General features: G+C 39.6%; 1 protein-coding gene across 6 annotated transcripts in view; it reads right to left on the bottom strand.

Annotated features, from left to right (window-relative positions):
* Positions 1-2095: 2095 nt before the first annotated feature.
* Positions 2096-12194, bottom strand: part of LOC125892840 (uncharacterized) — a 130173-nt gene continuing 120074 nt past the window's right edge. For all 6 annotated transcript variants that reach the window (XM_049583131.1, XM_049583133.1, XM_049583135.1 and 3 more), the window contains one exon: positions 2096-11746. In XM_049583131.1, coding sequence (XP_049439088.1) covers positions 10478-11746 — 1269 coding nt within the window. In that variant the 3' untranslated portion in view covers positions 2096-10477. The remainder of the gene's footprint in view (positions 11747-12194) is intronic.

Here is a 12194-nt window from a genome sequence, read left to right as displayed (position 1 = left end):
TGTTATAGTGTACCGTGCTCCTGGCCTGTATTCTGATTTTTTATCTGAATTCTCCGAGTTTTTATCCAGTTTAGTTCTTAAATCAGATAAAGTGGAGGAAGTGGTGGAAGGTTTTAACAAATTTTTTGTGGGTGTTGGGCCCCAGCTCTCTGAAAAAATCATTGAGAGTGGAACAGAAAATTCCAGGTCACCAGGGGAATTAGTGGAGCGAAATCCGCATACAATGTTTCTTAAACCAACAGATGAAAATGAAATAATTAGCATACTAAATAATTGTCATAACAAGACATCCACAGATTTTAATGATTTTGATATGACAATAATCAAAAAGATCATGGCTGGAATTGTTAAACCATTCACATATATTTGTAATCTGTCCTTCCAGACAGGAATTTTTCCAAGTAAAATGAAAACAGCTAAGGTAATCCCATTATTAAAAACAGGTGACAAACATCTTTTTACGAATTACAGGCCCACTTCACTTCTCTCACAGTTTTCAAAAATTATAGAAAAGCTTTTTGTTAATAGGTTGAACGTATTTGTCGAGAAATATAACTTATTTTCAGACTGCCAATATGGATTTAGGAAAAAAAGATCAACTGTTCTGGCGTTAATAGACTTGGTTGAAGAAATAATAAATTGTATTGACAAAAGGAAATTTGTAGTCAGTATTTTCATTGATCTTAAAAAGGCATTCGATACCATAGATCATAAAATTTTGTTAAGCAAGCTAGAGCAATATGGTATTAGGGGTATTGCTCTAGGATGGCTGAGAAGCTATCTGAATGAGAGACAGCAATTTGTACAAATAGATAATCATGTTTCAACCTGTAGGGATATAATTTGTGGTGTACCTCAAGGGTCGGTATTAGGCCCCATCTTATTTATACTGTATATTAATGATATTTGTTTGATATCAAATGTGATGAAATTTGTACTCTTTGCTGATGACACCAACATTATTTGCTCCGGCGAAAATTTACAGCAACTCCTGGAAATGATCACATATGAAATTAACACGTTGAAAAACTGGTTCACTTTGAACAAACTATTTTTAAATTTGGATAAAACAAAGATTATTCTATTTGGTAAACACAAAATTGATGTCCCAGTTCAAATTAAAATTGACAATGTAATCATTGAAACAGTAGAAGAAACTACATTCCTTGGAGTGATAATCCATGAAAAAATGTGCTGGAAACCTCAGATAAAAAATGTTTGTTCCAAAGTTGCAAGTGTTGGTGTCATGCGAAGAGTCAAGCATATACTAAATTATCAGTCTTTACTTGCACTATATTATGCTTTTGTTTTTCCTTATTTGAATTACTGTGTGGAGGTCTGGGGCAACACATACAACACCAATTTGCATCCATTGATTATCCTACAGAAAAGAGCAATCCGTATTGTTTGCAATGTAAAGTACAATGAACATACTAATGACTTGTTCTTGAGGGCAGCTGCATTGAAATTTCTAGATTTGGTTAAATTGAAAACTGTACAAATTGCCTATTGGGCGAAACATAATCAACTACCTGTTATCATCCAAGGACTTTTCTGTGAAAGGGAAAGTGCCAAGAGATATGACCTTCGGGGTAAACATAAACTGGCACAGCAGCTCACAAGAACAACCCTTAAATCTATGAGTGTCTCAGTTTGTGGAGTAATTATGTGGAATAGTTTGGCTGAAAGCATTAGAAATAGTAAAAGCCTAAGTGAGTTTAAAAGAAAGTTTAAACAACAGATGTTTGATTTATACAGTAGGGAAGATGGGGGTGGTTAAATTAAATTAAATAAAATAAATAAATAAATATAGGACAAATGTAGGACTGTTGAAGGAGTTCGCAATGTTTTTGTTTGTTTGTTTGCTTGTTTTTTTATTTATTTATTTGTTGTTATGTATGTCTTGATGGTGTCTTTATGTGTCTTTATGTATGTATGTAAATGGGGGATGGAAATTTAAAAGCTATGCTTGTCCATCCCCTTTTCAGGCCAGGCGTTGTTGTTTTCTAACTGTGCTGTCGCTGTATTGGTATGTTGGTGTCTGTAGTTTGTTCTGTCTGGTTGCTGTGGTCTGGTGTGAAATAAATGCACTAAGGACGTTGATAATGACCCCCTCGCTACTGCGTTTATCTCATTATTAGACTCCATTGGCTTCAGTCAGGGTGTATATAAACCCACTTACTGTTTTAACCACACCCTCGATCTAGTTCTTGAATTGAAACTGATAACCTAATAGTTTGTCCACAGAATCCCTCTCTCCCAGATCATTATTTAATAATTAACTTTTGACTTCTTTCTACTCGATTACACGCCACTTAGCAACAGTTACTATAATAGGTGTTTATCAGATAGTGCTGTCGCAAAATTTAAGGAAATGATTCCATCGATGCCATTTAATACCATGTCCTTCTGTAACAGAGGTTTCCCATACCGACTTTAAACTCTCTGGGAATTGATCATCTTGTTGATAGCGCTACAGGCTCGCTGTGAACAACACTCGACTCCGTAGCACCTCTTAAAAAGGAGTTATCAAAGCAAAGAAAGTTCGCTCCTTGGTACAACTCTCAAACCCGTAAGTTAAAACAAATATCGTGAAAATTTGATAGGAATTGGCGATTAACCAAACTGGAAGAATCTTGTTTAGTCTGGGCAGACAGTCTCAAAACGTATAAGAGGGGCCTCCGCAATGCCAGAGCAAACTATTATTCAGCATTAATAGAAGAAAATAAGAATAACCCCAGGTTTCTTTTCAGCACTGTAGCCAGGCTGACTGAGATTCGCAGTTCTATTGAGCCTTATATTCCTTTAGCCCTTCGCAGGAATGATTTTATGATCTTTTTTAATGACAAAATTTTACCTATTGAAGGCAAAATTCATGACCTCCTGCCCTCAAACGGAACCAATCTGCCCTCAAACACAGCTGTAAGACCTAATATACATTTAGATAGCTTCTCCCCGATTTCTCTTCAACAACTGACTTCAATGATCTAAATCATCAACGTGTCTCTTAGACCCCATCCCAACTAGGCTACTTAAGGAAGTCTTACCTTCAGCTAACACTGACTTATTAGACATGATCACTATATCTTTATTAGCAGGCTAAGTACGACAATTGTCTCAGAGGTGTTAGCCAACTATAGACCGATTTCTAATCTTCCCTTTCTTTCAAAGATCCTTGAGAAAGTAGTCGCAGACCAGCTGTGTGACTTTCTCTGCGATAATAATTTATTTGAGGAATTTCAGTCGGGATTTAGAGTGCATCCCCACTGAGACAGCACTAGTTAAAACTTTACTTGTGGTCCCTAATGTCTCCAAAAGTAGATCAGGAGCCAGAGCCTTCAGCTATCAGGCTCCTCTTCTGTGGAATCATCTTCCTGTTTCAGTCCAGGTGGCAGGCACCGTCTCCGCATTTAAGACAAGCCTAAAGATTTTCCTCTTTGATAAAGCTTATAGTTAGGGCTGGCTCAGGCTTGCCTTGGACCAGCCCCTAGTTAGGCTGACATAGGCCTAGTCTGCCGGGGAACCTCCTATAATACATCACCTATAATACACTGAGCACCTTCTCTCCCTGTCTCTCTCTCTCTGTCTCTCTCTCTGTCTGTCTGTGTCTCTCTCTCTCTCTCTCTCTCTCTCTCTCTCTCTCCTTTGCTAACATTCACATCCTATTACTGCATGTCACTAACTCGGCTTCTTCTCTGGAGCCTTTGCGCTCCACTGTCTTGCAGGTTACCTTGTATCGCAGCTGTGCCTGGATTGTGTGACGTGGTTGTGCTGCTGCCATGGTCCTGCCTGATGCCTCCTACTGTTGCTATTATCATTAGTCATACCTACAATATATTGTACCACAATAGCCGTAATTATTATTGTAATATTATTACTTAAATTAATGTTATTGTAAGCTGTCATTACTGTCTGTCCTGCATCTCTCTCTGTCTCTCTCTCTGTCTCTGTCTCTCTTTCTGTATCATTTTGACTTTCTGCACTACATCTATTGCACGTCTGTCCATCCTGGTAGAGGGATCCCTCCTCAGTTGCTCTTCCCGAGGTGTCTACCATTTTTTTAGGGGAGTTTGTCATTATCCGCTGTGAGGTTCCAAAGGACAGAGGGATGTTGTATGCTGTAAAGCCCTCTGAGGCAAATTGTTATTTGTGATAATGGGCTTTATAAATAAAATTGAATTGAATTGAATTGAATTTTGTATCAAAACTATTCACACTGGCAGTGATGTGAATTGGTGACAGCTGCAACACTTGTTCAACAAAAGCTTTTGTCTGCGGTCTGTCTGCAGTAAGTTGTTGTTTAGCCGAAGGTATTGGAAGCTATTATATCAAGCTTCTTTTTATGAAATGTTCTGACAAAATTTGAGTACCCTCTGGTAAACAGTTACACAGTGTACACGTCTCAGGCAATTATTGTGAAAGGTAAGAATGAAGGAGTGGATCTGACATGGACTTCCTTTGTCAGAGGAGTAATTTAAATTTTGGTAAACAGTCCATGGTTGGTTTGTGTGAGCCTCCATGTTGTGTTGTAATCCTCATTCAGAGGATTTTTTGTGGGCACAAAGTGATTGATGCGTTGATCCTTTTTTTTGCGGTGCAAAAGTCTAGAAAAACTGACCTCATTCAAGTAAACAAAACGGTGCTTTTCATTGCGTAATGTTCATGTTCTGTGTTTAAGTACTCATAACAAAGGTAACAGTTTGAAGAGTATGTACTGAAGAGCAAATTAACCATATGGAAGAAATGCCCCTTGTGTTTAAAGGCCTTGAATGCACATGTCAGTATATGGTTTATTAATGCTCCACAGCTGAGAAAGGTATGATGAAATGAGGTATGATTATGATGAAATGAGGTATGATATGAAACTGATTCAATGCTTTATGCATAACATAGTTTAAAATGTGCTGGTGGACAAAAGCATGGACAGAGTATCACAAAGTGGTTTACAAACACATTTACTTATTTGAAGCCCCTGTGTGCAGAAATATCTTGGCAACCTTAAGATGATTTTGATAGCTATAGAAGAGGCAACAGCTTTGCCATCTCCCACAGTTGCTGTTTTCTTTTTTCTTTTCATTTGGAGTTACCAGAGTTAGATTAATTTTATTTAACACAGCCATGTGATTTTACCAGTCTTCTATTTAACCTCCCATGTTTATGAGCAAGCTAATAGCACCTGATAGCACCTGATATAATCTTAAAGCCTCCTGATGTTTCAGTCATTTCCATGATTTCTAGTGTGGGGACTCATCCAGTCAATTATCTTACAATGTGATGGCCATGTTGACAGCTAAGGACAACCCATGTCACCAGTATTTACTTCATATGTTTGTTGCTCATCTGCCTCACAAACACATATCTTCTATTTTTACAAGTGTACTAATCCACACAGACTCTGAAATAAGCATGTCACATGTCATTACGCGGCCCCCTCCATACTCTTTTGTGTGCCTTGTGAGGTACTTGTGAATGGTACATACAGTACATTGAAAAAAAAACAGTAGATTGGGAGGACCTTCTGACATGACACATGCTTGTAAAGACAGTTCGGCTGGTGATTGTGCTGCTGGTTTCACATATACAGCTGGTGGTACTGGTGGCTGTAAGAGTCGATGTGGATAGAATGGATGTTTCCATTTACATGCCACTGACTCCTTATAGAATTGGTTTATTTTCTTCAAATCTGTCTTAAAACAATACTTTGCTCAATGTTATCATTCATCCTGATAATAAAGCCCCTCCTAATGCACATTCAATGAGAGTGATGGAGGACAAAATCCACAGTCACAGTACAAAAAAGCCCCGTTTCCACCAAACACTTTCTGTATGGTACCAGAACCAAAAGTAACCCTTCAGACATGGTATCTAGACACTAGATCCATTCAGCATTTCCACTACAAACAGTACTCTTAAATGTGGGTAGGGTTGTTGTCACTCCCTGATACAGAGAGAAGGCTGCACCTCATTTATCGTCCACAGAACAGGGTTGCACACCAACATTTTTAAAACAAAATAGAACAGACTGCAGTGACAGTCTCTCTCAGTGGGATATTTAAAAATAGCAAGTTTGTGCATTTAGTCCGTCTTGGGCAAGCGCAAGGGTTTAGTGCTGCCAGAGCCCAGAGGAACCACGCTCCACAATGCTTTTATTTTTGTCCAAGCAAGGATTAGAATATATGCAGTTCACATAATCCATTCAAAATTAATATATTTTTTTTAAACGCTTGAAGATCCACTCATTACTTAAAGTGTGTCACCCAAGAGGGACAATAAAAACTAATGGAATGGTCAGAGTTGTCATATTGAAATTTAAGGTGTGTTATTAATTAATTAAGTTATTTTTTTCTCAGTCTACAGCTGCTGCAAGAGGCAGCAAAACATCCTTTCATGCCACAACTCAGCGCTCAGCAAGAGTGACGGTCCTCTATCTAACGGACTGCAGTGTTTCTTGCTCCACATTTTAGTACCAGATCTGTGTGCTAGGTAACCCAAAAGAGGGGTGACCAAAATGGGGGCAGTTAGGAATGGTTCCATTAGTACCATCCACAACTTTTCACAGTGGAAATGGAAAAAGTGCGTACCGAACTTAACTGTACTGTACCAGACTGCTTGGTGGAAATGGGGATGACACACACAATAGTAAAAAGTCAATATGGGGCTGCAGAAGTCGGAATCCAGCAAATGAAGTGGATATATATTCCATAGTTATGGCCTATTTTGTACAAAATCCATCCTTTTTGATTCCCTGGTAAGTGTTTTCCTGTTGAGCTTTGGCAGGTGGACAGGAAGACAAAGAGAAGAACCCATACTAAAAAGACTATCTTTGGAAGATACCCACTTGATTCAACAGACTAAGGCCTTATTCAGACTGCCAGCCCAAACCGTTTTTTGGCATATCCAGATAGTACTCAGATTGATATAGAAAGTCTGGGCAGCAAAAACCACATGAAATGCAATTTTCATTTCTTGCTGTATATGCTACCATTAGGGTCAGTTTTCAAGAATTATAATCTTTCTTTTCATTGTTATGCCAATGATGTTCATTCTACCTACCTTTAACATCAAAATCCAGTGACTCTGTACAGACATTGCTTGATTGCCTAAACGATGTTAAATCCTGGATGACCGCAAACTTTTTGAATCTAAATGAAAACAAGACTGAAATCATAATGTTTGGATGTGGTCCAGCAGACTTTCCTGCTGGCTTTCTGGGCCCCCTTACACCAAACATCCTGTCATCAGTGAAAAATCTTGGTGTAATATTTGATGACAGGCTGAAATTTGATCGCCAGGTTAGTTCGGTTGTGAGACAGCTTTTTCCGTTTGAGGATTTTATCAAAAGTAAAAGGGTACCTGCCACGTAAAGATCTTGAGACTGTAATCCATGCTTTTATTAACACACGACTGGATTACTGCAATTTACTGTACTTTGGCCCGGACCACTCACTCTTGCACCGCCTGCAGCTGATACAAAATGCAGCTGCCCATCTCCTCACTGGCAAACGCAAGCGTGACCACATATCTCCTGTCCTAGCTTCGCTGCACTGGCTCCTGGTTGCTTTTAGAATAGATTTTAAAATTTTATTGTTTGTTTTTAAAGCTCTCAATGGCCTAGCCCCCCAGTACTTGACTGAGCTCCTCCGTATCCACGCCCCTGCCAGAACATTGAGATCTTCTAATCAGCAGCTACTGGTCATCCCCAAAATGAGGCTAAAAACCAAAGGTGACCGAGCCTTTGTGGTGGTGGTCCCTAGGCTCTGGAACAACCTGCCCTGGCACATCTGCTCTGCGGGATTGATTGAGGTTTTTAAATCCTCCCTAAAGACACACCTCTTCTCCTTGGCTTTTAATCGAGTTTAAATGGACTTCTGGCAAAATTATTCATTCTATTTTATAGCACTGTGTTTATGTACTTTAGTATTTATTTTATTTATTGTAATTCCTGCATTGTATGGGTCACTTGTATCATCTGTGCTGCTTTTAATCTGTACAGCACTTTGGTCAACCCCAGTTGTTTTAAATGTGCTCTATAAAAGTTTGAGTTGAGTTGAGTTGAGTTGAGAATTTTTGAAAATCAGATACAAACCACATTTGGGAGTGGTTTCACATGGGATTGGGTTGGGATTCAAATCACATTTCCACAAACGTGTCTCAGTCTTGATGCTCAAATTAGATCTTAAAGAGCCTCTTGTAAGATGTCACTGTCCAGCTGAGCATACTGGACACTAAAGAAGTTAACATTGGGGTGGTAAATGTCATGTGAGCCATAATGTTACTGTTACTAATGCTAAATATCTCTGCAATGCTGCATGACAGAGACTTACTTTATTTTCCCTTTCCCTATTTACTGTTATTGTTAGCCTCCATTTATCATGCTGCCTTGTCCAAAAGCTGCATCACCTGTGTGGCTACGTACTTACTGACACCACGTCATTACCATAGCAACCCATACAGATTGGTTGTTGATTTCCAGACACACAAATTCGATCTAATCACTTGCAAATAACAGTGCAGACAGTCTTTCTTAAAGGTCTGATTTGAAAAACAAAATCAAAAACAAACAGCTTAAGTCGAGAGGGAGTGAGACCAAAACAAACTTGTTCCATAAGGTCAGATTATTTTCTTTATCCAGAGCTGTTTGAGCTCTTTAGCAGAAACATTTCCTGATGGTTTGTGTATTGTTCACTGGTGCATGGAAAATAAGCTCCGTACTTTAAACATTGGATTGCGTTGTTAATGTGCTAACTGGCAGTTTTCCAGTTTCCCTTTTTAAATGACAATAACAGACAACCACTGTCTGCTGGTGTTATTTCCTCTCAAGCAGGCTTAGAACATACATCACCTGTAGTCTTTCCAGTGTGCTCATGTGCAATTTTTTGGTTGAGACACAGGGGATGTAAAGCGACACAGCAGGGGCCTTTGTTGCCACGAGTTGGTTTGTTGTGTTTGGGTCCTTAGACTGCTAAAGCCTTGTATTAGTTTCAGCTCAACGTTGCTTTGCTTTGTTTTTGCACAGAACTGTGGATTTTGTTGCCCATAACTTAAATTGAAATCTATACGAGCACTTGACTATTGTTTTCAGACAGCCTTGAAAAATAGGAACCTATCCTTTGATTCATTGTGGGTATTAAGTGAGAAATCTGTAGGACTTTTATGTTATTGATCTGAAATATTAGGCCTCATTTACCAACATCTTCCAAAGTTTTTTCTTAAATTTGTTCTTAAGAAAGGTCCTAAGAAAAGTCTACATCAGATTCATGATGTGAGACTGCAGGGATGAGACTGCAGTGCGGTGTGCGCACACAGAACTTGAAGAAGAAAAAGAAGAAGAAAAGTTGAGAGAAGTAAGTGAGTGAACGTGCTTCTGCAGGAAGCATACACCAAACAAGCTGTCACTGTTAGTAGAGTCAGGAATGGATATAAAATAGCACAAAAAGATGCATTTGATACTAAAAATATGTGTTAATCAACCACCCCACGCACAAACTTTATGCATTACAGCACAACTGTCAGGACTGAGGACAGAGATGAGCATGGTGGCATTCTGCAAGGTGGCTCCAAGTGTTTAAAGAGAGACAGCAAGAGGGGGAGAATAGGTGGAAGTGGACTATTTCACGAAGTGTTTCTGTGAGTTATTAATAACTTACCCAGAATGGTGCTTTGTTACTTTCTGCCCTGGCTGTCCTATCCGCCCGTGATTTTTTCTAACAGTAATCATTGGATACATGGTTCTCGTTAACATAACTTGTTTGAATTGTAAGTGGAGTGTTTATTTTAAAAACCATAATGCTTTTTGTAAAATAATCAAAATGATTATTTAAAAAATTATGAATTATAAAAATTCATTGTAATTCAAAGTCAATAATACTACTGTGCTCTTGAGTGTGTGTACATTCTTACCTAAGAAAAAATCCCAAATAAGGAAACAGTTGTGAATGTTAGAATCTTTGTGAAAGCTGCAAAAGTGGTTTTTAAGAAGAAATGTCTTTTACAGAATAGTTGGTGAATGAGGCCCATTATTCTAACTGAAATGGCAAGACTGTACTGTAACCTTTGCTACTGAAAACTGTACAGTAGACTGACTCAAGTAAACTATGTGCTTTGATTAAAACAGTGCCTTTCATATGTGAATATATTAATACAAAAATATTAAGCTACTTTTTCAGATACGGCAAGGGACCATCTAAAAATAGTGACTTTTCACTATACTGTCCATTTTACAAAGTGTCTGCCATTACGCTCTCTTCTCATTATTTATTTTCCTATATCGAATCCCACAATCACTGACAAATGTAAAGAATATTACATAGTCACGGGTTACTATCCAACCAGCCAACAACCATCATCATGCAGTGCTAATGATCAACAGTATCTGATGTTGTTTTTACTATTTTCAAAACTGTCTTCCTCAACAATTCTAAATATTGCGAATAATGAATCTGTGAGAACATGTTTTCAGACATAGTTCAGGTGTTTGTTAACGTTTCAGAAGGATTCTAGGGCTGGACCTGGTCTTGATGGCTGAGGTAGTAGACTTGGTCTGGTTAAGGCCCTTTGTTGAGCCCTCGGAAGTGGTAGAATAGCTACTGACAGGTGCAACGTCCTTTGTCGAGTCTTCTGTGGTACACTTGGAAGTATCTTTTGCAGCACCTTTAGAATTATGGATAGAGTAACTGCTGGCTGGTGAAGTACACTTGGTATTGTCCTTGCTAGCACCTTTGTTAGTACCCTTAGCAGTGTGCTTGGCAGAGTAAGTGGCTGGTGGGTCAGTGTGTATGTGTATAGGTGTCACTGAGTTGATAGCAGCTTTAGTTACAGAAGTCCTAGCAGTAGCAGCTCTGGCAACAGTCCTAGAATCAGCAGTTCTGGTAATTAGCTTAGGGATTGTGGATGAAGCAGGCTGATTTCTCTGGAGTCTCTTTTCTCTGACATGTCGATACATGACCTCACTGACAGGGCTGATGTCAACGTTTGTGATAATGCTGGTAAAGTTGACCCTTTTTTGAGAGGGCTCCAGAGCAGAGACCTTGGTCAAGCTTAACTCTCTAACATTCACCCTGTCCTGTAGGTCGTCACTAATGCAGCTGCCCCTCTCTAGTCTCATCTCTCCAACACGGCCACATCTATTTTGTCTAAGTTCTTCATCATGACTACTACCAGTGATTTCTCCAGTATTACTCACATACCCCTCTTTACCATCTTTAGCACAGTCCATCTTCTTCTGTAGTATCTCACCAGTATGGCAGTCACACTCCAATGGGACATCACCGTCTTCGCATTGCACTGTCCCGCACTTCTTCGATGAGTTGATGTCTGAAGGAACCCGATTCAGGGGGCTAGGGCTGGTATCTGGTGGGAGGCCTCTTCTTCTTCTGGACAACCTTAGGACCCTGGGGTTCTCACCCAGCGGTCTGATGACTGAGCCATTAGTCAATGGTATTTGATTTGGAGTCCTGCTTGAATGTCTTCCTGAGTTCTGGAGACTACTGAAGGTCTTGGGGTTGCTATAGTAGTTAGAAACTGTTCGGTGGTGAAGAGGAAGGTGCTGATTGCGAGGCAGTTGGTGTTTGCTATGCCGGGAGAGGTGGTTGTTGTTGGTTTCATGGAGTCTTGGTTTACAGGTACTGCTAGGCCTTGTGCAGGGCCTGGGGGGGCATCTGCTGCCCACCCCTGTCCTAGGCTTTAAGGTAGGAACTGACCTGACACAAGAGGTTCTTTGTTCAGAGAGTCCAGTCATCAGGGCAACCTGCAGCAGAAAGAGATCATGATAGCTCATATTAAGGCATGGGAATAAGTATATTAGCAGAAAACAGTTATGAGCAAAATTCTGTAAACAGATGGCCTGTACAGGCCCAGTGAAAGAGCAGCATACTTTACTTCGGCTTCAGACATTCCCCAAACCATCCACTCCAACGTGGTATAAGAAGGGGTGTGTCTAACCATTTCTGAAGTACAACATATAAATGTCTTCCAGCATAGGCTGTTGGAAAATGTCTGAAACGTCTGTTGTCCCCATATTTGAACAAAACCTGTCAGCTGGCTGCCAGCAAAACAGCTGGCTTTCATCTGAAACATCTGGGGTCCATTTCACAAAGCAGGTTTAGTGAAAACTCAGAGTCTGTTAACCCTGAAATGATGGAAACTCTGAGTTTTCCGTTTCAAAAAGGGAGGTAACTCAAACCAGAGAAAGAGGG

Source organism: Epinephelus fuscoguttatus, linkage group LG8 (assembly GCF_011397635.1).
Source record: "Epinephelus fuscoguttatus linkage group LG8, E.fuscoguttatus.final_Chr_v1".
Lineage (NCBI taxonomy): Eukaryota > Metazoa > Chordata > Actinopteri > Perciformes > Serranidae > Epinephelus > Epinephelus fuscoguttatus.
This window is presented reverse-complemented; position numbering and strand designations above follow the sequence as displayed.